This window comes from Acomys russatus, chromosome 9 (assembly GCF_903995435.1).
Source record: "Acomys russatus chromosome 9, mAcoRus1.1, whole genome shotgun sequence".
Lineage (NCBI taxonomy): Eukaryota > Metazoa > Chordata > Mammalia > Rodentia > Muridae > Acomys > Acomys russatus.
In genome coordinates this window covers 5,234,686-5,261,441 of record NC_067145.1, presented here as the reverse complement: position 1 = coordinate 5,261,441, position 26,756 = coordinate 5,234,686, and the positions used below count along the sequence as shown (strand labels likewise).

The 26,756-nt window shown below is 46.2% G+C and overlaps 1 protein-coding gene across 3 annotated transcripts; it reads left to right on the top strand.

Annotated features, from left to right (window-relative positions):
* The first annotated feature begins 42 nt into the window (after positions 1-42).
* On the top strand, positions 43-25,987 carry Skp2 (S-phase kinase associated protein 2). Of its 3 annotated transcripts, none has more exons than XM_051150947.1 (10): positions 44-294; positions 887-1,063; positions 11,659-11,770; positions 14,171-14,314; positions 15,602-15,736; positions 17,042-17,140; positions 17,853-17,983; positions 21,876-21,927; positions 22,062-22,169; positions 25,774-25,987. In XM_051150947.1, exons 2-10 carry the CDS (start codon positions 889-891, stop codon positions 25,985-25,987), a joined length of 1,170 nt encoding a protein of 389 aa, XP_051006904.1. In that variant the 5' UTR covers positions 44-294; positions 887-888. The 3 variants fall into 3 exon arrangements, with proteins under 3 accessions (XP_051006905.1, XP_051006904.1, XP_051006903.1); XM_051150946.1 differs by having other exon boundaries at positions 45-294; positions 792-1,063; XM_051150948.1 differs by lacking the exon at positions 14,171-14,314 and having other exon boundaries at positions 43-294; positions 792-1,063.
* The last annotated feature ends 769 nt before the right edge of the window (positions 25,988-26,756 follow it).

The following is a 26,756-nucleotide window of genomic DNA, read 5'->3' as shown; positions in this document are numbered from 1 at the left end:
GGTTTGGCCAAAATCAGGGCGGAGGAAGTAGGAGTGAGCTCGCCGGACTTGAGAGCCAGGCCCGAAACTACAATTCCCAGCAGGCGACGGGGCTCCAGAAGGCGGCTTGCTAGAGAGCGGGATGCGGAGCTCTGCGCGCGCGGTGGGGATGGAACGTTGCTAATTCGCGGGTCCCGCTGCTGGAGCCTCGGGGAACCCACTACGCCGCGCGCTGGAGCGGGAGTCTGGGAGGCAAACAGCTCATCGATTAATGCAAGCTTTCAAAGCTCCTGAATTTGTGGACGCCATGCACAGGTAATCCGATTGCAAATGCGGCAAAGCATGAATGAACCGTTTGAATTCTTTTAGGCCGCGAATGTTGCTTTTTTGCTAAAATAATCTTGTTATGTGAGTGGTTGCATGGTCCCTTTTTTTTTATAAAGAAAGTGGGTGGATGAATGCGCTAGTGCAAATATCAACGTGCTGTTTAATTTGGCTTCCTAATTAGGTTTTCCTTCCACTATTTTGAATCACAGTATGGTTTCCGTCCCCCTGTTTCCCTCCACGGGAAGAAATTATTGAGGCCTTCTGCATGACCATAAATCCCAAAGCCTTTCGAAGTGGGGGTCTGTATGTGTTTCCGATTTTCTCGTTCATTCTTGGCTTTTGTCGCTGTAGACACGTTAAAAATGCAGTACTGTTACTTGTTGTGGCTTTTCTACACGGCATACTTGACGCTTCTTTCATGCCTACCTTGGAATTATTTAGGGGTGTGCTTTCAAAAGGAATGGGGGATGTGTGCCCTTCTGCAGGAAACACCTTCAGGAGATTCCGGACCAGAGTAGCAACGTCACCACCAGCTTCACGTGGGGATGGGATTCCAGCAAGACTTCTGAACTGTTATCAGGCATGGGTGTCTCTGCCTTGGAGAAGGAAGAAGTGGACAGTGAAAACATCCCCCATGAACTGCTCTCAAACCTCGGCCACCCCCAGAGCCCTCCAAGGAAACGGCTAAAGAGCAAAGGGAGTGACAAAGACTTTATGATCATCCGTAGGCCTAAGCTCAATCGAGAGAACTTCCCAGGTAAGGTTCAACGTCTGTAAGAAATGAATTAAGCGGTTCTGCTTGAACTCTGTTGATTGAACTTTGGGGGAATCTCCAGGATGGGTACCTAAAATTGCCTAGTTTTGAAGTATTGGGGTGAAATGGATTCCAACCATTGAAGTCTCCCCAAATCTTGGTAGGTCTTTATCTTCTGGTCCACAACTTGACTTGAAACTTTAAAGCCACATGAGAGCATTCCTGCCCTTTTCCTTAGAAGGGAATGTCTGCTCAAAGTCCAGCTCAGCACACTGATAAAGGGAACAGAGCAGGGCTCTTGGCGGATTCCTTTACACTCGAATGTGCTGTTTTGTACCAGAGCAACCCTTACATCTTAGTCACTTAGGTCGTTTGTGGGCACATTAGGAGGGTAAATGTTCATGGGAGTGCAGGAGACTCCCCCGCCCCGCCCCGGCTCCACTTGCAAACAAGCTCTTGGGGTGTTGTACTTCCATTGCTGTGGTATTATATTTACAATCATAGACCCCTAAATCTTAGTCTGATTCCCACTGCCTGCCCCCTATATCCAACTAGTCCTTGTGTCTTTTCCTCCGGTATGGCACATGTGTCGAGCTTCTATCATCTCTTCCTGGATTGTCGTAATGGGTTTATAATTTCAGCTTCCTTCGCAGTTCTGTCCCTAGGAGGCAGAGTGGATAGGGTAAAGCAGCATTTACCTTAAACTAATCCCTTACTCATGGCTCCGCTTACCTGGTTTTCCAAGCATTTTCAAGTGCCTCCAGGGTCAGTCCAGACTAAAGCCCTCAAAGCCATGGGGTAAATACAGTATATTGCCCTGAGGTTATGTCAAGGTTCCTGCCCCCGCCACCATAGATAGTCATTTAAAAGAGTGACTCTGCAAGTTGCTGAGAACACACTATGTGCTCCACAGCATAGAGCTAAGAATACAGAAGCGAGCAAAACACATGCATCTTAGAGCTTCCGTTAGTGAGGAAATGCTACAAACGCAATGGATGTGCCCTTTCACTCCATGTGTTAGGCCATAGTGGCTGAAACCAAAACTCGACCCAGCTGAGGGACAGTGGAAGTCCTGGAATCAGAAGATGGATAGCAAACTGGATAGTGACGGAAACCCTTTTTTGGACTGTGACCTTTAAGCAAGGAGGGGGAGAGGACAGGAGTATGCCACCAAAATGTCTCATTGTAGACTGAATCCAAAGCAGAGGGAGCAGCCATTGCGAAACCCTGGAGAAAAAGATGGGCCGCACAGTGAAAGTAGAGTGTGAGAATGGACAGCGTGGGGAGAAGTGTGGCTGCTGGGAGAGCTGAGGAGTTACAGTGTTATCCCACTGAACTGCCGCCCACCCCCGCCCCTCCCCTACTACCATGCACACCTTTTTTTTTTATTGTTGTTCTGTTTTTTTGTTTTGTTTTGTTGGTTGGTTGGTTGGTTTTTTGAGACAGCATTCCTCTGGCGGCCATGGAACTCACTGTAGCCCTGGCTGGTCTTGAACTCAGAGATTCTCCTGCCTCAAGTGCTGGGATTAAAGGCGGGGCCACCACTGCCCAGCTCGTTGAACTCTGTAAGTAGATTGAACTCTGCAAGTAGAGATTAGACCACAGTTGCTTAGAACTGTGGGGGGATGAGAAGCAATGGTCAGATTCTGGGTACGTTTTAAATTTAGAAACAATGGAACTAGGAAGGTGTTTAGATTCTACATGGAAGAGGTAAACAAAGTCTAAACTGAAATTGGGTGGTGAATGGATAAATCAATTAAGGAAAACAGAAGAGGGAAGTCTCCCGGAGCCAACAGGAAGTGTATTCTTAGGTTTTCCTATCTGGCATTGTGAGCAGATGCGTTGAGGAGCTGGTCAGTTGCTTGTTTTAAAATAACCTTTTTTTGAGCCGCATGTGGTGGTGCACGCCTTTAATCCCAGCACTTGGGAGGCAGAGGCAGTTGGATCACTGTGAGTTCAAGGCCAGACTGGTCCACAGAATGAGTTCCAGGATAGCCAGGACTAAACAGTGAGACACTGTCTCAAAAAAAAAAAAAAAAAAAAGTTAAATTAAAAAATATGGTTTTTGGCTTCTGTAACATTCTGTAGGAAAGGGAGTCTTCTTCAAGCTGGAAGACGCTGGCGCACATTAATGCCAGGTCTGGTGGCATCTGCAGTCCCAGTGCTTAGAAGCATGGGGGAGGAGTTCCAGGAAAGCAAGAGCTTCACAGTTAGGCTGTCTCAACATGGGAAACGAGCCCAAACAATAATAATAATAATTGAGACAAACTCAAGGAATGGGGTTCTGCATTTGAATCCTGGTGCTGCCATTTATCTGCCCTGGAGAATAACGTGAGCCTTTTGAGCCTTGGCGTCTTGGTCTGTGAAATGGGGCACTGGATAATCCCTCCTTCCCATGTGCTGCTGGGAGCACTGAAGAAGACTGCAAAGCTCTTAGTACGGAAGTGGCATGGCAGAGTTAGTACTGGCCAACAAAATGGCTGACGTTTTATCAAGCCAGCTGTCTTATGTCTTCTGTCTGTGACATCTTCTGTCCGTGAAAATGCTGATCTGACTCTGACCATAGAGAATTCTTTCTTTGAAACTTAATGTGACTCCTACTTTTTTTTTTTTTTTTTTTTAAAGCACCTGGAATTTTAACACTGGCAATTTGGTGTTTGACCAAGCAAATGTGGTGAGAGATACTTCCTGCTAAGATGAACAGAAGTGGACTAGCTTGCTCATTGTGCATAGCGATGGGTGTGGGATCTGGCTGCTCTGTTGCCCCACGTTCACATGCCCACAGATGTAGGTCAAAAGTCATTTTTAAAAGCAAAGCACTGTGAGGACCAGACAGACAGACCATAAGGGAGGGTTGCTGTCACCTAGGAGTTTAAACATGGAGCTGAGGAAGAAAGACAAACTACATAGCAGTGTGTCTGCCAGGAGGATAGCAGTGTGAGCAACCCAGACCCTGAGTGGCCTCGGGCTGCGTGGAAGCCCCTTGTGCAGAAGCAGCTCACTCCCCGTCCCAGTGGGTGTGGATGTGGGCAGTTGGTAGCCACTCAGCAAAAGTGAAGGTATGGGAGAGAGAGGAACTGACCTGGTCCAGTCAATGAGTGTACATTTTGTTATCTCTCTCTCTCTCTCTCTTTTTTTTTTTTTTTTTTAAAGACAGATCTTGCTGTATTCCTCCGGTCAATATGGTACTTGCTATGTAGTCCTGAAATCTCAGCATCCCTCCTGCCTCAGCCTACCTCACAAGTGCTAAGATGATAGCTGTGTGGCATCACACCTAACCAACCTTCCTTCCTCCTCCTCCTCTTCCTTCTTCTTCTTCTTCTTCTTCTTCTTCTTCTTCTTCTTCTTCTTTTCTCTCTCTCTCTTTTGAAATAGACTCTCATCTTATATTCCAGGTTGACCTTGAACTCATGGCAATCCTGTCTTCCCTTCGGCTTCCCAAGTGCTCGGATTATAGGCAGTGAGCCTAGACTTTTGAGATTGGCTTTTTAAATGTATGTCTAAAATGAGAGAGGAAAAACTCATGACTTTTAGGGTTTTATGACCTGGAAGACATGGAAGGCAGCAGAGTACATTTGTGCGTGCATGGACTTTCACGCACATCCATTGGTTAAGTGCTGTGGATGAGGCGTGGCCTCACGCTGTAAACTGAGAGACAGCTGCGCCAGAAGAGTCCCACCAAGCCCCCAGAAGCAAGCATAGGCCTCCAGGGTAGCTGGGTTCTCATCTCGGGGAGTTTTGCTTGCAGTTGTCGGGACAGGTGGCTAATCACCCTGCCAGGATTAGGGCAGGGCAGGCCACACCTGCTGTACCCAGATCTGGTGCCTGGCCCGAGACTTTTGTTGGGTCTTGGCTAGGCAAGCTTTCCCCATGGGCAGCATTCCAGCCTCACATCTGGCAAGTGAATTCCTCTGCATCTGTTTATCCGGGATGATAAAAGCTGTGTGACTGTCCTATAGCTGGACCATTCTGCCTGGCTCCAGGGGCCAGTGTACGGAAGGAACTGGAGGAAATAGGCCAGAAGTGAAGCCAGCAGCGGAAAGAAGGCGGTCACAGTTTGTTTATGCTCATTAAATGCCTGTTCCCCGTCTTTTAAATAGGTGAGGACCATGAAAATGTGGTTGAACTAATGTGTTGATCAGTTCTTCATGGCTGCTAAGCTGCTTCAGATTCCAGAGCCTACAAAGGTTCTCTCTCAGACTGAAGCTCCAAAGTTCAGAGTATATCAGAGCCCACAAGGGATCTTGTACAAAGTGCAGAGTGCCAGAGATTCCAATCCAAGAACGTCTTTAGCCTGAGAATCTGTGTTTTAATACCCCAAGGCAAACAAACAGTTTTCTCTCAATACTTTTTTAACTAGTAAGAAAGATATTTTGTATTGCAATAGGGGAATTTGAAACAAGAGCATCATAGAACTATCATTGACGTTTCCCTAAGATACTACCTGTTCTATTCTGCTCCATTCTTAAGATGATGATGATGATGATGATGGTGGTGGTGATGATGATGATGGTGATGGTGGTGGTGATGATGGTGATGATGACGACGATGATGATAAAAGGGCTGGCAAGATAGCTCCCCAAGTAAAGGCATTCGCCATTGGTCCTGAGCTCATTCTTGCCTCCCTTGAACCCATAAAATGGAAGGAGATAGCTAGCCACCACAACCTCCACACTCCTATCCTTGCCTACACAGAATAAATGGAATGTTTTGTTCAAAGCAAAATCATAATCATTATCATAACAATAATAGACCTACTAAATTGATTCCATGACCCATCGGCGACAACAGCTTCCAAATCTGTTCTAAGGGAGTTATTCTGGGGACACTTCTTGTCCTCTTTGTTTGTTTTATAGTTTCCTTGCATTCACTCAGCCTTTCTGTTTTTTCGTTTTGAGACTGGGTGTCCCTGTATAACCATGCCTCTCTGTTCAGATCTGGTTGTCTTCACACATTTCCACAGTCTTCCTGGCTCTGCCAGCCAAATGCTGAGGTTATGGGCAGGAGCCACCAGCCCTGGCACAAGTACTTACTAAGTACTAGCCTAGGCATTGGGCATATAGTAGTAACAGGAATGTATCCCACAAGGGTGAGCAAGTCTTTCATACAAATAAAAGTCAAAAATAGGGAGGCTACATACGGCTTATCGGTGAAGCGCGTGTACTGCTCCTTAAGAAGATCTGAATTGGTTCCAATTAGCAACTCAAGTTCCAGGGGATCCAACACTTGGCCTCTGGGCACCTGCACTTCTGCATACCTGGCCACAGGCAGACATACAGGTGCATGTAGTTTAAATCAGTTATTTTTCTACCGAAAGTTGGGACGTCATTAGAATCATTTTGGATATGCAATTTGAACCTTGAATGTTAGTGATCTGAGAAATAAATAGATCAAAGAAGACAAGTTAGCTATGCCACAGAGGTCGGGTGCTTAGAGCTCCTACACACCCCTCTTTCCCAAGGAGGTTGAAGGGCATAGCTAGTCAGTCGCAGATGGGGAAGCTGGGTTTGCATCTGAGGAGAAAGCAGTGGCAGCGGTGATTAGCTACCTCTGTGTGCGCGCTGGTGGGACGCCTCGGTGGGTTTTGCAGAAGCAAGTGGAGGAAAGACCTAAGGCTATTCCCTCCTTGTGCTTGCAAAGAGACCAGGCAGCCAGGTTGTCACGAATCCAAGAAACAGATGGCTGATGTTTTGAGAATTAAATATGGCAAGTAAAATTAGATTAAGCGTATCACAGCCTGGATTTCAGCCCCCAGCACAGCTACTGGAGACAAATTTCTGCCCCATCTCCTGGGGCAGCAGCCAATTCCAGGCTCATCCACTTCCACCCAGGGGCCCCAGAACTGGAGTTGTCCTGTATAGTCAACTGAATGACACTCTGGGTATGGTTGCTCTTACCTGAGGCGTATATGTCATAGGCTATTGCTCCTCCCACTTGGTGGCAAACTCATTGGTACCTTGAAGCATCTCGTCATGCTTTGTTGTGGTCATTTATCTTCAGGCTCATCCCTTCCCTGTGCCAGAGGTACGCTGTGCTGTCTTGCAAGTAGACTCATACCTACAGTACCCTGCCACCAGAAATGTCATCGGACATCTGCCTCTTGTGACCCCCATACTTTCAGTGTGGGGCATGGGAACTTAGAAGCCCAAGTTTTCCTCTTGGTTCTCCCACCTACCTAATAATTAGTGTCCCCTTCATGAAATCATTTAGCTGCATTGAGATAAATGTCCTCGTGCTTAAAAATGAGAGTGAGAGTGCTTAGTTCTGTTATACTTAGGTGACTGCAAAGACTATCGTTGGCGTACTTTACCAACTGGTGAGGGTTCTTAGAGCTTCTAGTAGTTGGCAGCTTTAATTCTTGTCATGTGTTTACTTAATGGTCCACTTGCCACGAGGCTATCGGCCGTGAGCTGTCCTCATACTCAGCTTTCCCAAACCAGTTCATTAATCAAAAAGCACCCGCGATGTGTTTGTTACAAGCCAATGTATTAATGTTCGAATGAAGAAACTTGTCCTATGATGCCAACAGTCCTGCCTGTGTTTAAAATAAAGCCAGTGTTCTTCCATGAGGCCTGAGTTACTCCTGCATGAATTATCAACCAGGCAGTATCTAATATTCAGTGTCAGGTTCTGTTCTTAGCATTAAGCATGTAGTAGTTACTTGGGTAGAGAAGGTTAGCCAGTCACGCTAAGAATTAAAGGGGATTAAGGGTACAATGCACTTAGCAAATACTGTCAGCTACGTGGTAGCCGCTGCACATTGCTGAATGTGTCCACCTGTGTGTGAGACTTCGGTGATGACATGAAAATACTTCTCAGAGCAAGTGTCTTTCAAACTGAATCTGAGGCAAACCATACTACAAAGGCTTCCTTACATTGTACTGTTTTCTTGCAAGGCTTTGTAGCCTGGTTACGCCGCCTTTGCATGCAGCAATATGCCCTACTTTCCTCCTATCATGTGGTCGTTTCTCACTTTCCTTCCATTATTTTTTTTCCTGCTTTCTTAAATAGTCCTAATAAAATAGGAAACACCAAATGTGGTCATGTAGCTTTCTTTCCCACCATGCATTGCTGGGCATGCTTCTCTCGTTTGCCTCCCCAAGTCATCCGTAGTGGACACTGTTGTTGGCTGGCCCATAGTCCCTTGCAACTCGTCTTTCCCTCAGTGCCCAAAGCGTTCTCCTGAACACAGACACAACTGTGCTCAGGGGCCTTGTCTGGGCAGGAATGCTAAGGAGTTAACATCGAACCTGCAATTAGTTATCAGCAGCAGTTGGTGGACTCTTCCTCCAGCACCCATACCCTCGGGTGAGACAGCTCACAGGCAGCCTCCAGATAGTGCCCTGGAGCCCTGCAAAGCGGAAAGCTTAAACCCGTTATTCCTGGCGACACTTGCCTGTAAACGCGCCTTGGCTGGCCTCCCTGCATTCGATGTCCGCCTTCCCCCTCATTACGGGCCAGATAAAACTCCTTGAAGTCAGACCTTCTGGAGCTGCTTCTAGAGATCAGCAGCTCAGATAGAGGGAGATCTGAGGGTTGGGCTTGCAGCGTTCGAGCAGGCCCTTTGATCCTGGATTTTTTGGTGGTGGTGGTGGTGGTGTTTTTTTGTTTCGTTTTGTTTTGTTTTGTTTGTTTTTTGGTTTTTTGTTTGTTTGTTTTGTTTTGTTTGTTTTGTTTTGTTTTTTGGCCTGCTCATGAAAATTCAAGGCAGCACCAAAGAACAAAAGTAGAGAAGGAAAATGTGTGATTTAGTGAGGAGAGAGGGGGAGTCTGGGAAGGAAAGATTGCGTCCCTACTGCATTCCTTAAAGTCTTCTCCATCACCTTATCTGTACCTTGAATAGCTCTGCAAGGCAAATCTGTTTGTTTTCGTTCCTGCAGATAGAAAGCAGACCTAGAGAGACTCCATTACTCTGCCTCGTGGCCTGGGGGCAGCATGGCTAGGATTCCAGTGAGAGCCTAGGCCCTCCATGCTGTAGTAATTCTCAGAGACACCAGGCATGGGGAAGGATGGGCTCTGGAAAGCATAGTAAATTGTCAACTTGCAGCACTTGGGAGAGGGAGGCAAGAGGATGGAGAATTCCAGCTGAATCAGCCCTGAGCTACATAATGCGTTCAAGGCCAGAGGGGTACATGAGAGCCTATTACAAACATCAGAAATGGGTAAAAATGAAGGACCATGACAGTGATGGCCCCTGATTGAACAGTGGAGGGCCACTGCTTCCCAGAAAATGTCCCTGACCACTCTTGTACTCTTCTGCCCCATGTGCCCCCTGTAGCCAAATTTTAGCCCTCCTGTAGCCAAACATGATAGTTGAGGTGACTTCTTAGTCTGTCAGCTTCTAAATAGAATAAGGACCAAGGTGTGCTTAGGATTTGTTTCTCAAGAACAAACCCTGGGATTAAATTGATTGTTCACTAAATATATGAATGAGTTAAACTTTACTTCCTAGCATGTAAAAACAAGTCAGGTTTTCCTTCGTAAGATCTTGTGAACAAGTGAAGCCCAAACAGATGAGGAAATAATGAGATTGTATACAGAAACGACCTTCATCGATCATGAGGCTTCCCCTAGGAGCAGCCTTTAGTAGCAATTTTATTTTAAATGAATAGCATCCAGGTGCAACCCAGAATGCCTTATCCTAAGGATGATAGTAGGCTCCACTAGCTGGAGACATTTCTAAATAAGCAACAGATTAAAGAATGAGTGGAGCCCGCACAGGGAAAGGGTAAGCAGTGTGGACACAGGCCGAGTGCCTCGCTCACTCTGTTGAAGGACTGGCGGGATTGTCGCAGCAGGACCATCCAGGAAGGCTGCCAGGGCGGCAGCTGCCACATGTGCCACCCTCAGTGTCCTTCTCCGTTAAGCCTCTTCACGTGTTCACAGTGCCTGGTTGGTGTACGCTCTACAAAGTGTAGATCCTGCGAACACGTGTCCCTTTCTGCTCTTGGGGACAGGAAGGTAGCTAGCCTAGACTTCGATCAACTGAGATGGGACTGTGGGAGAGCCACCTAGAGACTGCTTCTCTAAGACAAAGCTGCATTAAGCTTTCCCCCACTCCAGTCTAATGTGACCCCAGCCACAGTCGTCTTTCCAGAACTGATCTGAACCTCGGGCAAGCCTATGCGCACAACCATCCAGCCAAAGGTCTTCCTCCATAGCTCCCGTACACTCATTACATTTGCTACCACAGCCCTTCTTCACTCTGTTCTTCAACACCAGCATGCCTGCTTTGGGGTCCAGAACTCAGATCCTGAGCTTACTCCCTTCCTTGGGTGTCTCCTCAATCAGTGCTCACTTCCCCAGGAACACCCTTCCACCAGCACTCTGTTCAAGTGCAGTGCCTGCCCTGACCTTCCCTGCCTGGCTTGATTTTTTTTCTGCATAGCTATCGTCCTTTTTTATGAATTACATAATATATTTGTTTTGTGTATAATTGGCTATTTCTCCCCGTGACATACATGTTTTATGAAGGTAAAAGTATTTCATTGGTCTTTATCTTACTGCGGAACTTCCCTTAACACCCAAAATGACTTGGCACTATGGGAAGTAGAGAATCTTGTTGGATTAAGAAATGAAAAAAAGCCAGGCAGTGGTGACGCGCGCCTCTAATCCCAGTACTAGGGAGGCAGAGATAGAGGCAGGTGGAGCTCTGAGTTTGAGGCCAGCGTGGTCTACAGAGCGAGTTACAGGACAGCCAGAGCTACACAGAGAAACTCAGTCTTGAGAAACCAAAAAAAGAAAGAAGAGGAGGAGGAAGAGGAAGTGCTTCTAAAAGTGCTTTTTAGGTTTATGGACTGGGATGTACTTCCTGTACTCCAAGACAGGGGGAGGGGGGAGGGGAGAGGGTGGTCATCTGCCTTTTATATAAGTCCACAGCAGAGAGAAGAGATCTTCCTTTGTGGCTTCAATCATCACAGTGTATTGATTGGCTAGGGAGTTGCTCTGTGCCATGGATAATCAAGTTGTCACTGCCAGTGGTTGGACAGCTGTTGCCAACGGGCTATAACACTAGGTAAACCTGTTCTTGTTTCTGCTGAGAAAGTGGAAGGCTCGCAGCAGGGTGTGTGCTGTAGTTTCTTTTCTGTTTTCTGTGATAAAAGTCTGACCAAGACAACTAGAGAAGAGTCTGTTTGGGCATTAAGGCTCCAGAAGGAGAGGGGGCATAATTGCAGGGGTGAGCAGGGAGCCCTCTCTGGCAGCGAGCAGCACACATGGCAACAGGACAGGCTGGGACCCTCAAGTAGGAAGCAGAGGCAGCTAACTAACTGGGAGTGGCATGGGGATTTGAACCCTCAAAGCCCACCCCAGGGACATACTTCCTCCAGCAAAGTCACACCTCCTAAACCTACTCCAACAGCGCCACCAACCTGGAACCAAATATTTAAATTCCCAAGGCAGTGGGGGGAACAGCTCATCCAAACCACCACAGTGTGTAAGTCAGTATGTGGGACAGAAATGTAAATATGAGGATGTCAGTTCGGTTGAAAGCCCCTTTATGCTAAGTGGAGCGTGCTTGATAAATGCTTGTGCCAGAGACTCCATGACTCTGGCCAGGAAAGATTCGGAGATGGGAACCCTGGTTTGCTTCCCTGCAGGTGTTTCCTGGGACTCCCTTCCAGACGAGTTGCTCCTTGGGATCTTTTCCTGCCTGTGCCTCCCTGAGCTGCTGAGAGTCTCTGGAGTTTGCAAGAGGTGGTACCGCCTCTCGTGAGTATTGTCCACTCCTTTGGGCATATTTGTAGTAGAGGGAAGGACAGGGGTTATGTGCCCACTTGATCTGCCGAAGCCAACAACCACCCTGTAGACCAGAGCTGCCCCAAGAAAACGTGACACCTTTTTACCACAGTTTGAAGGCATTGATGCCTTTCACAGCCGGAGGGAAGAGGTCTCCTGTAGGGCTATTCTTATTCCATTTCTGACAGCCTCTGTGAGTTCGAGGCCAGCCTGGCCTATGAAGCAAGTCCAGAACAGCCAAAGCTACACTGAGAAACCCTGTCTTGAAAAACAAAACAAAACAAAACAAAACATTGCAAATCCAGAACACTATTACTAATGCTCAGACAGTATGTTAGCTCCCAGGATTTGTTCGTTCTGTGTCCCTTCGCCTCCCTAGTGCCTTTGACCTCCATCTTCCCTTTGGCCCAGCAGTCATCTGCCCTGCGCTAGCATAGTGACTGGCATAGCAACTTAATCCACCACACAGAACAAAATGACAGGTTTGCCCTGTTCTAGTTTATGAGTTGAAGAAACCACAGGGTCAGGGACAGTAGCTTGTGGCATGAACGTTTGGCTGAGACTAAGGCTTTGTTAGCTCCCTAGCCCTAACCGTTACCAGTAACATTTGCCTCAGGGTTGGGGTGGCTGTTGAATCCATCTTCCCTTTCCATGTTAACACTATGTTATTTGGGGCCGACTTGTCCTGGATTGTTCTAGAATAGTAAGCCAGCTGTTGTTTCCTTCTTTGAAAGGAGAGACATTGAGGTCTGGGATAGCGAGAGAATCATCTTCTGTAAGTAGATGTCAGTGGTGACAAGCGATAGAAAGCACGCCACTTTCTTAAGGATACCTTTCCTATAGGCTACCTTTTTAATAGTCAAATCATACACCAGCAAAGTTCTAGGAGCAAAATTACTTCAGAACTGGCCAAGAGAGTGTTTATATACTTTATCTTATTGTTTTTTTAGCATTGCATAGTAAGCAGGTTATATTTGGAAATATATATACATACATGCATGTAACACCAATTAATTCAAAAAGAAGTCATTGGTTGTTTACTTATTATTTTAAGATTAGGTCTAGTTCCATCCATTTGCATACAAATCTCAGTTTTCCTTGTTTTTGATAGCTTATAGTATCCCATAGTGTACATGTACCACAGTTTCTGTATTCATTCTTTGAACGAGGGACATCTAGGTTGTTTCCAGATTCTGACTATTACAAATAAGGCTGCTATGAACATAGTTGAGCAAGTGTCCTTGTTGTGTGGTGGAGCATCTTTCGGGTATATGCTCAGGAGTGATACAGCTGGGTCTTGAGGTAAAGCTAGTCACAGTTTTATGAGAAAGTACCAGATTTATTTCTGAAGCAATGGAGGAGTGTTCCCCTTTCTCCACATCCGTGCCAGCATGTGCTGTCACTTGTGGGTTTTTTAATATGTTTTTTATTTTTATACATATACATATACATATATATATATATATATATATTAAGATACATGCAGCAAGAAGAACCACAAAACTATCAGGAATTATATTAATGTTACATTCATAGTGTTTTGGATATTTGTATTTGGCAACCTTGAAGAAAATATCTTTCCTATCTCAGTGAGTCGAAAATTGTGAATGTAAATCAATATCTATCATTATCTCATTTCAAATGTGTTTAAAAGAGAAAATTCTAATGCACTAAAGTGTTGAGGATGTTCCTTCTTGTGTTCACACTTCATGCTTTCTCTTGCTCTCGCAGTTGAATTCAATTGTGAACATTAACACTCTTACCGAAGGGGCTGAAGAGATGGCTCAGTGGTTAAAAGTGCCTGTTGCTCTCCCAGTGGACGTCAGGCAGCTTACAACCACCTGTAGCTGTAGCTGGCCTTGGAGGACACACACACACACACACACACACACACACACACACACAAACAGAAATATACATGTAAAATAAAGCTTTAAGAAGAAACACTGATTGAAGTTCATTTTATTTGTGGAATGTATGTATGTTAGAAACTACTATAACCTAGTATTTCCCTCTTTCCTGTAAAATTAACATAAATATGTACACACATCAGTGCATGTAAATACTGAACAGAGCCAATCTGTGACTTTTTTTTTTTCTAGATTTTACTCTCTGGCTCCAGATTATTAGCAGTTCCAGCTTTGGTACTGGGTAATCTAGATTGAAAACAGGAAGAAATGTGGAAGCTTACTGATACTATGATCAAGAAATATTTAGTAATTGCGTAGTGAACTTGGAAGCAAAAGCCCTTCAGATTTCCTTTAAGGAGATACAGTGCCCATGTCCTCCATGTTAGTAGTGACTTAAAGACCCCCAGAGTCCCCAGAATTCACTATGGTCAACTTAGCAAGTCAAGCACCCTCTCTGTTTTAGGCTCGATGAGTCTCTCTGGCATTCCCTGGACCTCGCAGGTAAAAACCTGCACCCCGATGTGACAGTCCGGTTGCTCTCTCGAGGGGTGATCGCCTTCCGCTGCCCGAGGTCGTTTATGGAGCAACCACTGGGTGAAAGTTTCAGGTAAAAAAAGAAATGACCGAATGTCAAGGAGTAAACCACTCACACTTCTTTGTGTGTGTGTGTGTGTGTGTGTGTGTACGTTTAAACCTATGACAGGCTGTCTGTAGTGTGGGCTGTCAGTTGCAAATCGTGCCATGTGGGCCTCCAGCTTGAAGCATGGCTTGCATGTCAGAGCCGCTGTTGGGCCTTCCCTAGCGTCACTTAGAACATCTGAGGGTGTGGCTCAGTATTAGAGCGGCTTATGCAAGACCTTGAGTTCATCCCATTCTCCAAAAGGAAAGCTGTCCGGGGTCCATTTAGCACCCCGGGATGAGTGCTCAGCAATAGCCTGAGCTGTACCCCATCCACATCGGAGACTGGGAGCCTGCTGCTTCCATCCCCACTGCCCACCCATGACAAAGTGGGGGCTGGGGAGCATTCCTGTAGAGCCTCATGGGCTTTCTGTCCCATCATGGACAGGCTTGCAACCTCGAAAAAAAATACTTTCTTTTTTGTTTTGTAGACTGTTTTGAAAAAAAAAAAAATACTTCTCTGGTGCTGCAAAAGTACGGAATGCTAAGGTTTCGTGCTATCTGATGCCTGAGAAGAGTAGCTAGATACGGAAGAGAAAAGCAAGCTAAAGACAGGAGACCATTTCTCCATTCCAGTACCCTCCCCCTCTCCCCGCTGCTTTGGCTTTACCCCCACTGCAGTTCCTCCTTAGCCTCTCCCCGTGTTCGTGCCAGGATTTGCCCTTCTTCTCCACATGCTGTTCTCAGACAAGCTGTGCCCTGTGCGCCCACCTCACGCCCAGGTTCTCAAACCTTTCCACTAGCCTAGTCCTCTTCCTAGTTCTTAGTGCCAACTACCTAAAAGCTCCCACACCTGGCCTTCTTCTGAGGACTTCAGTGTTAGCATAGCTGGTTCCTCCACTGTTCTCCTCCTCTTAGGGAACGCTGTTGCTCACCCACTCAACCCTCCCCAGGAGCCAGGAGTTGTCACAGGCTTGCCCCACCCCTGGGCACGTGTCCCCAGCTCATTCTTGTCATACCCACCTTTTAATTTTCTGACTGGGACCGTGTTGGCAGCGATGTCTGCACTTGGCAAATCTTGAATTTAAAAAAAAAAAAAAAATTAATGAGGATGGGAATTATCCAGAAGGCAATTTGCTTTATGACCAGATCTTTATTCAATATTTAAAATGTGTATTTAGCGTGGTGTGTGCGGGGGCAGGGTGGGCTTGGACTGGACCGGAATGTGCTCGTGTTAGTCCCCTCACGGAGCTTCTTCTCTCTCCTCTGTATTCAGCTCTTTGCGTGTCCAGCACATGGACCTGTCGAACTCGGTTATAAATGTGTCAAACCTCCACGGGATTCTGTCTGAGTGCTCCAAGCTACAGAATCTAAGCCTGGAAGGCCTGCAACTTTCAGATCCCATTGTCAAGTGAGTAACACCTGAAGTATGTCATAAAGACAGTAGCTTTGGGCAGATCTCTGTGAGTGTGAGGCCACCCTGGTCTACAAAGTGAGTCCAAAACAGCCAGGGCTACACAGAGACCCCGCTGCAAACAAAAGACAATTGTGTATGTATTGCTATGTGTGCAATGTTTCTTGTCTATGACTACAGTGTTCTTACATACATGTCCAGAAGGACACACCAAATATCCAGAACTGTCTAGGATTTTTAAGAAAGCACACATTTGGATGCTAACCATATGTGCCAGACCCTATTCTAGGTGTGCGAGATGAAAGGCTGAACACTGCGGTTTGTGCCTCATTCACGGGTGAGACAGATAATTACACTGCAGTGTTTGTTCGGTGGATTGGCATTTGTGTGCAACATACAGGGAGGAATAATTGAATTTAAGGAGGGCAGCCTTCTCAGAGTAGTGACCTGTAGCCTGGCCGCTAACGCTATTCAGGTGGAGGATGCCCAAGCGCTGGGGCAGTGGACACAACCTCAGTGCAGCTGCTGCCATCCTGAACTCCTTACTAAGTAGCTGGGAGTTCCTGGAGCATGGGATCGGGGAGATGAGGGGAACCGTTTCTATGGAGACTTGGGTAGTTGCAAGGAGGCCATGAAGCACGGTGCATCATGGAACATGGAAGAGCCATCTCACATTGAGATGTATTTGGTTAATTCGCTAGTGAGGCCCAAGTTAGACCATGCGCTATGCAAGGGACATATGATGAGGCCTGATGTAAAGGATGGAACAGGCATGGTAACAGAGAAGCTGAGCCTAATCCTGAGGGCGAGCAGCGAGCTCTCCTCCTTTCCGTCTGTGTGAAATAGGCGGCACAGGAAGGCTGGCCAGCTTGTCCAAGTTCACACAGTTACTCAAAGCAAACCAAGCCTGAACTCCAGAGCAATGGCTCATCATCACTGAGGCTCCCCACGAGGGGAAGGCAAGCCTTTTTACATAAAAGACGCAGTCGTTGGGGTTGCTTGTGCATTGGAACTGCAAGTACTTTGCAAACCTTTCCCTGCATTACGCCCTTTGACCCCTGTCTCCAGCCCCAGCAAGGTGCTCTTGCCAGCTTGCCGGTGAGTAGCCGAAATACTTTGCTCAGTTGTGTCAAAGATGATGCAATGTGGATTCTAAGCCCACTTCTGAGTCACAAGCTTGTGTGCTTAATTACTATTCACTCACACGCACGCACGGGCGCGCGCACACACACACACACAAGGACACACACAAGGACCCACCACTGGTGTAATTTATCCTCCTGGCATTTTTCTCTTTTCTAGAACTCTTGCCCAGAATGAAAACTTGGTGCGACTTAACCTCTGTGGGTGCTCTGGATTTTCTGACTCTGCCGTGGCCACCCTGCTAAGTAGCTGCTGCAGGTAAGGGAAGGTCTCAGCTGTCCTAGCGGAGCGTGTATCAGAGGCAGTTCAGCTCCGCATCGGCGTGCCCGGCTGCACTGTCAGTGAGGGGAGACATGGTGTGGAGCATGCATAAGAGCGTATGTGTGGGTTCCTTGTCTTAACCGGCTCTTGGTCTCTCTGGTACGCCATTTGTATCTGTGTCTCCTCAGTGATCTGTGAAAGGTAAACTGCCTGCGGGTCGGAATATCATGAGGCAGACAGGATGTATAGCGCTGCATTCAGTCAGCGGGGATGCAGAGGGAGGAGGGTAAGCACTGATGCTGAAACTCGATGGCTTTCCTAGCAGAGTGGGCCTGTATAGCATCTTCGTCTCCTCCCTCAGGAGTTGATCTGCGGTTTCTATAAAGCATTTGAATTGAAAGCTCTCCGTGTTTTCTGACAATCTAGCTGGTTTGAGAAAGAAACATACAGGCTACAGTTTTCAGCTGCCCTGCCAGATGGAGGGGTACTTGCTAAGGCCTCTACACAGATCACCTGCTAACTTGCAGGACAGAGGAGTTTAGAGCAGAGAATGCCGTTTCAAATGAACAACACAAACAGGTGGTAGTGAGCCCAGTTTTAAACTGTGTGTGTGTGTGTGTGTGTGTTTGTGCGCGGGCTCGTGCGGGCAGCTTGTCACCCTCGTCCCTCTGCTGGCTTCATGCTTTCCCGTTGCCCTTCCTCCATGCAGACTGGATGAGCTGAACCTCTCCTGGTGCTTCGACTTCACGGAAAAGCACGTGCAAGCGGCCGTCACACATTTACCAGACTCCATCACCCAGCTGAACCTCAGTGGCTACCGAAAGAACCTCCAGAAAACAGGTTAGAGCACGTGGGCCAGGCACAAGGCCTTAGCAGTGATAGATTCGCTTTGTGGTGGGTCTGGGAAGTTTCCACTCCCTTCTCCTTCAGTCCAGAGCACGTGCTTTTGTGTCTCCAGCGGAGGAATTACTCACCGAAGAGTTAGTTAAGATAAAATAGCTCCTGACCTGGAGTCAAGCTGAGTTCAGGACCTAGGTGGAGAATCTTTTTTTTTTTTTTTAATTTATTCAGATTACATCTCAATTGTTATCCCCTGACTTGTATCCTCCCGTTCCTCCCTCCCTCCCTCTTTCACCCTGTTCCCCTCCCCTAGGTCTATGACAGAAGGGGACCTTCTCCCCCACCATATTGTCACAGCCTATCAGGTCTCATCCTGGTAGCCTGTTTACCCTTTCTCTGAGTGCTATCTGGCCTCTCCACCAAGGGGAAGTGGTCAGATATGTGGCACCAGAGTTCATGTCAGAGTCAGTCCCTGCTCTCCACACAGCTGTGGAGAATGTGCTGTCCATTGGCTAGATGTGGGTAGGGGTTCTAGATGCGTGTGTGCGTGCATGTGCGAGTGGATTATGCAGGTGTGTATCTGAAAAACAGAGGTCTCTTACCTGTATCCATGCTTGTGCCTCACATGTATGCAGTGCCTGTGGGGACCAGAAGGGGGCATCCAACCTTCTGGAACTGGAACTAACAGGCTGCTTAGTTGCCACGTGGTTTCTGGAAAACAAACAATCCCTCCTTGGCAAGGGCAGCAAGGTGCTCTTAACCCTCTTTCCAGCTGTTCTACCTTGCTTTTGAGACAGGGTATCTCTCTGACCCTGGAGCTCACTCATGTTGCTGGACTGACTGGTGGGCCAACCCACAGGACCCTCCTGCCTCTCCTTGCCCAGACCTGAGGTTACCGGTCAATGCTCCCACATCTAGGTTTTTTTACATAGATGTTACAGACCAAACTCAAGTTTTTGTACTTACTCACTTAGCCAACTCCCCAGGCCCAGAACTACTTTTTGTTTTTGTTTTTCGAGACAGGATAGCCTTGGCTGTCCTGGAACTTGGTAGACCAGGCTGGCCTCAAACTCAGAGATCCACCTGCCTCTGCCTCCCGCGTGCTAGGATTAGAGACATGCGCCACCACAGCCCGGCCCAGAACCACTTTTAATAAACAAAATGACTATGCAAACCCCGATGTAAAAGTAGGTTACTACATGAAGTCAGCGCTCTGTATCCATGTGTTCTGTGTCCAGATTGAACCATTAATAGATCAAAAATACTCAGGAAGAAAATTGCATCTGTATTGAGTGAACGTCCAATAACAACTGTTCACACAGCATTTAGATCATGTTAGGTACTATAAATAAGCAGGCAAGATGGTGCGCAGTGGCTTCAGTGTCCTTGGATTTGAACATCCAAATGGGATCTTGGAATCATCTATCTCCCAGGGACCCATAAGGATGACTGTGAGAAAAGGCAATCTTTGCTTGCAAAGAGAAATTTGTCTCAACGCAGTGGTGCTGCTGCCACCTAGTGGTTAGAGGCAAGAAATGCTTTTGGACAGAGCATAGCACCGAAAAATTATTTTAGGAGTCATCTAGCCCAAAATGTCACCAGTGAAAGGTTTTAAATTCCTGCTGGGACCCAGCTAATAAGTTCATTTTTATACCTTCAACTTTTCCATTTCAGCCTAAAAGACAATATGCTGGTGAAGCTCACCACTTGGCTGTGCTTTGTGCTGTGGCTGTAACACTGAGAGTCTTAACCTGTACAAAGAAGTCACAAAGGGAATGTTTTCAGCAGCTTCATAGCTGTTAAGTTGAAGAGCTAATATTCAATCTGGGCTGCACAATGCCAGATTAACTTAGGTACTCAAATCCACCCTGCCCGGTGTCCTGAGTGCAGGGTTTATTGCACCGGGGTATAGATAATTTGCTTAATGACATTTTTATTGTGCTTAAAAAGATATGAACCAACCGTCTTGAAATGCTTCTTGACATTTGGGTAGTGTCTGGAAACTACTTCTCTGGGGCTTAATAATAAGCAAGATCTGTCAGTCTAATACAAATGCTCCTTATGAGTGGACGGAGACTGAAGTCCACTCCCTGTAAGGGACTCACGGCTGAACAACCACCCCTGCAGGTGCCTGTCTTCAGAGGCAGAGATGAGACCCATAAAAGCTGCAGTTGTGCTTGGATTTCCTGTCACTCTCCTTCCCCAGCACTTCAACATTTTCCCTTTAAACAGTTTAAATTCTAACTATGGAATTATATGGTTATTCTCAGAAATCAAGATAACATAAAAAATACACAGAACTGCTGTGAGCAGACTTCCTAAAGGGTATGAGTGGCCTTGAAAATATAAGGACAGTGGACGGGTTGAATGTGGCAGGAAGGAGCTGCTTTTGTGTAGGATGGTCACAGAGGCCCTCTGAGCACATGGGAAATAAATACATAGGAGTTTGTAGAAGAACATTCTGGAACTAGATGTAATTGATGATCAAAGAGAAGGCCTCTTATTTAAACGAGAGAGAAATACATAGAGGTTTGTGGGAGAACATTCTGGAACAAAGGACCGCCATACAAAGGCCTTTGATACGAGAGTTAGTGTATGAGAAGATGGCAGAAGGGAGGCTGCCCACACAGAAGGCGAGAAGCTGTGGAACATGCTAAGCAGAGCTGTAACATGACCTGACCTACCCTTGAAACTATACACTGTGGCGCCATGTTGGGAAAAGGCTGCGGGGAAGGGGGGCGGAGTGTGACGCCGGGAGGACAGTTAGGAAACGAGGGTGGCTGACGGTTGAGGTGCTAAGAAGCTAGATTAAGATGGCAGTGCACTGTGTATCTGTGTGTCTTGTTTTTGTTTTGATGCAAAACAGTTCCTGGCGTTTATTTTACATGTATTTACTTTGGAAAGTGGAGGCTCTGGGGGAGTGTGTCGTGGCAAATGTGTGACAATCAGAGACCTTGCTGGCCTCTGTTTCTCTCCACACCCTGTGGGTTTCAGGAATGACTTGAGCTGTCAGGCTGGACAGCGACTGTTTGTCCTTCCTCGCCCACCCTTATCTCTGTCTCACAAATATCTGTCTGTCCTCTGGACTTAGTGGCATCCTTCCCTTACACAAGACTGTTAATCTGTTCAGCTTATGTTGAACACACACCATTTTCTGATACTTCTCTATATGCCAAACGTGGCAGGACTTTTGTTCTGTGATGAGGCGAGTGTGTCACTATTTAGGCCTGGCTGGCCTAGAACTGGCTCTGTAGACCAGACTGTTCTGCGGTTTGCAGCAGTTCTATAGCCGCTGCCCCCCTGGTCCTGGGAGTACAGGTGTGTACAACTGTGCCTGGTATAAATGTAGAATTTTAACATTTGGGGGGGGGGGACATTATGTATTTTTTCTTTATGTTTAGGCACTTTCACTTAACCCAAGATTCTGAAAATAATTACCTGAAAGTTGCATTTAAAACATGAATACCTATGGGATGCACTGGGTTGTAATCTGAGTTGGAAGCTCATTTTTACAGTTATGGTACAACAGTTTCTTAATAAGTCGTTCACGATTCCCTCTCACTGGATATTGCTAGAATATTGCTTGACTTTATGTTCTGGCATTTGATTTTGTTGGGCTGTCTTATTTGCTGTCACGAATTGGATCTCCTTTTCTTTTTTCAGACAGTCACTACTGCTACATGAATAGTTGGTACCCAGGGTTTCACACAGCAGGAGACTGCCAGGTGCTCTTCCAGACCTTGTAGGCAGGAAAGTTTGTGTGAAGACAGTCGCTCTGCCTTTTGTAATGCTTCTCCAACAGCGTGATGTTGGAGAAAAACACTAAAAGCAAATAGCCTTTCCTCCCTGTTTATCAGTAACGGTGACCATCACATCTGTTTGTTTCCCCTAGATCTTTGTACCTTAATTAAACGATGCCCCAACCTTGTCCGCCTCGACTTAAGGTACTGTTTGCTTTAGATCAAAGTTTGGAGTACAGTGGTTGGTTGTGAAATGGAGGGGGGACCAAATGAAGGAATCAGGCAGCAGTACTCCCAATCTCTGCACGGCCTTGAATCTCTCTTCCTTTCCGTTACAGTGACAGTATCATGCTAAAGAATGACTGCTTTCCAGAGTTCTTTCTGCTCAACTACCTCCAACACCTCTCCCTCAGCCGGTGCTATGATATAGTTCCTGAAACTCTACTGTAAGTATATCTTGCATTTCCGCTGGTAGAAAGCAGGGACCAGCACTCAGTAGTGCAATCCATCCTTACTAACGTGCACAATGCGAACATTAATATTAATACACCACAGCATGTCTTAGAGAGAATATCCAAATAGTTCACAAATACTGGCTTAAAATGTCTGGTCATCTGGGATTGGCAGAGCTCGTTGGCATGTGTTATATGTCTGTCTGTCAGCATCATGGTGTTGGGATGCTGGTGTGTGAAGGACTCAGGAAAGGTGAGCTTCCACCTCTAAGGCGCTGCCACCATGAACATGGAAGGCAGGCCCGAGTGAGTGGGATGGATTGTTCTAGAAGGTCCCACTCACTCTTAAAGTTTGTCTGGGCTTACAGAGAAGTCCTGTTATCCAGTGGCGAGTGCTCCAGATGGCCAAGGAAGGCAAAGAGCTGGCACCTGTATAAGAGCCTGATGTATCTGAATAGAGGGTATGTCGGGTGCATCCATGAAAATTAGGAATCTTGTCCGGGCATTGCTTATTTCATCCAAAGGGCTAAGGTTTTCCTTATACGAAACACAAATGCATAGCAGCTTCATTGAAACCCACAAGAGGTCACTGTCTTGCGCTGGTCCCATGCCCTTCCTTTTTTACTGCAGCAGGGTCATGTGGCTGTTGTACTATTTAACATGCTGTCAGAATGTCAGTAATAACTCTTCTACCTCGAACCTACCTAAAAAACAAAACAAACAACAACAACAAAAAAAAACCACTTTATTCCTCAAATGAATGGATTAAATTACACAGTTCAATAACAAGTGATCTATCTCTAAAGAGTTCAGTAAAATTGGGAAGTCTAGTAATTATGTGACTAAGTTAATCATTTTAACTAGTCTCGTGAACCTTAGCTAGTATCCTGTTTGGGAGGTAAAAAAAAAAAAAAAAAAAAAAAAAAAAACACTACCTAAAAAGGACAATTTGACCTGTATTTCTCTCAAGCAGCTCAAATCCATATGCATGGAAATCTGATTAAACCCCTGCCTGTATTTTCTACCAGCAGGAACTCCTAGGTCCACACAGCAGGGTCTCTCTGTCATCTATTCCTGCCATCTGCCTGGGCGGCTCCGTGGGAAGGGAGATTCTTCTCCTCTGGTTTCTTTTCTCTGCGTTAAGAGAAGCTAAGCCGTTAAGAGAAGCTAAGCCGGCTGTGACCCCTTGCGTTATCCACTGGGGCCACGGTTTCCCTGCATAGTCGTCCCCACATGGATCAGTGAAGAGCGTGACATTCATCATAGCTGTGACCCTCTGCATAACTGATTATTCCCTATCAAACCCTGATCTTTAAACAGATGAGACCATCAGGGCCTTTAGTTTCCAGTCAGAGCAACAGGGCAGAATGAGAAAGAGATGACGCTGTCCGTGAGCATCATGTGAATACTAATTGATCCGTTAAGATGAAACCACTGGGTCATGCCTACGATTAGTCTTTCCGGCAACCAACACATTTGAAGCCGTAGCAGAAACCCTAGTGTCTCAAGGACGATAGCCACACAGCAGCCCTCTGCACTGACAGATAGCTGACGTCTTAGCTTGGGAGTGGCAAGGTAGCATGTGAGTCTTTCATAGTGTTCTAAAATGTTTTTAAAACCTTCAAGTCCCCTGCAGACCTTGCTATACTTACTTTTTCCTTAATTGGTCTTATCTCACACTGAATTTTCTTAGAAGTATTCCCTGTTTCTCATTCCATTGTAAACTCAAGTTGGAGAGAAAACTGACTTGAAATTAAGAGTTAAATATTCGGGCTGGAGAGATGCCTCAGAGGTTAAGAGCACTGGCTGCTTTTCCGAAGGTCCTGAGTTCAATTCCCAGAAACCACATGGTGACTCACAACCATCTATAATGAGATCTGGCCCTCCCTTCTGGAATGCAGGCACACATGCAAGCAGAGCACTGTATACATAATAAAACAATCTTTTAAAAAAAAAAAAGAGTTAAATATTCGTTAGGTAAGGCATTTGGGGAATATATAAAGGGAAATGAGATCGTATAGATGAGCTAAGGAGCAAACCTCAAAGTTTCCAGGTGTTGTTTTCATTGTGTTTGAGACCAGGCTGGCCCATGATCCAGCCTCGGCCTCTTGTGGAATGACCTAAGAGCCCTAAAAGTATCTTACACTTTTACACAAGCTAAAGAACGTCCTGTAAACAGTTCCCTTTCTCTTCCACTATGCAGTCAGATGCACGGACTCTGTTCTCCAGGGCTGTGGCCAGTGCACACAAGGGGCGGGCAATGCTGGGTTTTCATTCGTTGTTGGATCTTGTCCTGCCTTCTGCAGCTCCCTCCTCACAGGTAGCGCAGGGGCACCATGTGGCAGCCTTGCTCCCCCCTCCCAGTGCTGCTGCTGCGCGAACACTTCTCCTCTGCCGTCTGCTGTCTTCTGTCGTCGCTCTTCTTTTCCTCACTCTCACCCAGCTCCTTCTTTTAAATAGTATCCGTTTCAGATGACTCACAGCTCGTCTGACTAGATATCCCAGAACCTGAATTCTCTCCCTAGTCTGACTCTGTTCTCAAATGCTCAGCTTTCACACAGGCCTGTGCCAGGGATCGCCATCACCCTTGGCGATGGGTGGGCCCCATCTACGGTGCCCGCCCTTTCTCTATATCCCTCCATATTCCAGAAGTTAAAGATGCAGTGTGTCCTCTCAACACTCAATCTGGTCTGTTATGATCTCCTGATCTTACTGCCCCGTATCAGCAAACACGTTTAGTTTTAGATGGTGCTTTTAGTTGCCAGGTTACACTGCATCTTGCATTCCACAACACACACTAAATATTGTGGTGCTCGCCTATAGCATTCATGCATTTAGAGGGGTAACGGGAAGACCCAGGGAGCCCGTTCACAGATGCGCCTCAGATCTAATGAGCCATCGGGACTCTATAACCATTTGGGGACAACAGTGGTTCTGAGGCAGGTGAGTGGCATAAACTGATGGAGCCTTCAGGAGGATGTCTGGGACACTGAGTGGAACCTGCTGGAAGAGGTTATCATCTGCTGTAAACTGGTACCCTGTTTTTTCGTGTGTAGCCAATATAATCCCATGTAAAAAAAAATATTCACTAGTGGGTTTCAGTGCAGTAAGGTCTAGTTGATGGTGAGCCATTGCTCAGAAGCCATTGGTCTGCTGGTGGCTTCTGCTGAGAGAGCGTAGTTCAAAGAAATGTCATGTCCAGGTTCCTGAATTGCATGTATCTTGGGGTGGTTCTAATTGACATCACAGTGAAACACTTACTTTACCATTTCTTGCTAATTAGCTCCCATCTCAGTCTCAGTAACCCATCCAGAGATCTGTGTAGATAAAGCATAGAGAAAGGCAAATTCAGTTCAATTAAAAATAATAATTAATCTCAGAGTTCCACAGGAGCCACATGAACGAAACACACAGGCTTGTTTCCGATAGCCACATGGGCCAGGTTGTTGTGTTTCCCTGTGTTCTTACCTTAAATCATTTATAATAAATTATGTTTTTCAGCTGCACTCTATAGACTGGTACAAATTGTAAACAATGGGCTATAACAATTAGTCTTAACAACTGCTATATATCCTGAAATTTTTCTCTTCCTTTCCAGTGAACTTGGAGAAATCCCCACACTGAAAACACTACAAGTGTTTGGAATCGTGCCGGATGCTACCCTGCAGCTGCTGAGAGAAGCCCTTCCTCATCTGCAGATCAACTGCGCCTATTTCACCACCATTGCAAGGCCAACTGTGGACTACAAAAAGACCCCGGAGATCTGGGGCATCCGATGCCGCCTGACTCTGCAGAAGCCCAGCTGTGTGTGAAATGCTTCCTGCGGGCTGGGGTCTCCTCTTCCTGTGGAGCGAGGCACAGAGGCGGCAGATCCAATCGCGGGAGCCCTGCGCACTGTTCATATTGGCTTTACCTTAGACTGCGTCCCACACGTGTGTAAGGGAATCATTTGCAAAGGGCAATTACGAAAACTGTACAGATGATTCTATCAGTGCTGTTGCCTTAGGAGCCTAAGTGTTAGGTCTCTGCAAATATTAGGTGAGCCTAATATTTCCAAATAGCTTTTTAAAGCAAAATTTGAGCCAACTTCCAAGTGCCCTTCTGATTAAGTCTATTTAGAATCAAGTTTTTTAAAATATCCCTGGCTAATAATTTTCATGGTGTTTGTCCTAACTTTTTATCTTATTTAATTATTCAGTATTTTATAAAACTTGATTTTACAGAACAATAAGCTATATGTATGGTGGGCTGGACAGAAAGTGGCAGAGGCTGGTGGCTTCTGAGGCAGTCTCTTCTGGGAATTAACACATTTCAACTTTGTATGCAGGTATGAGGCTAGTTCAATAGAAACACAGTCCTGGTTATGCACCCTGAACTCTAAATGAGAAACAGAAACACAGAGAGACACAGCCAGAAGGATAGAATTGGTGTAGGGTTTCTAAAACCAGGTTAATATGAAGTGTTCTTTAACGTTGTTAGGTACTATGTATGCTATAGTCCCAGAATCCTATGTTAGTCGGGGAGATCTACGTGTGCTCTTTTAACTTTATAATCCATTTATGTTACTACGTGGGTTGTTTA

Excerpts from the sequence above, each read along its gene's own strand:
- Skp2 (XM_051150946.1), top strand. The coding sequence starts at position 251 with ATGCAAGCTTTCAAAGCTCCTGAATTTGTGGACGCCATGCACAG. Across the intron at positions 295-791 it reads TTTGTGGACGCCATGCACAG|GAAACACCTTCAGGAGATTC; the intron begins GTAATCCGATTG and ends GCCCTTCTGCAG. Across the intron at positions 17,984-21,875 it reads AAAGAACCTCCAGAAAACAG|ATCTTTGTACCTTAATTAAA; the intron begins GTTAGAGCACGT and ends TGTTTCCCCTAG.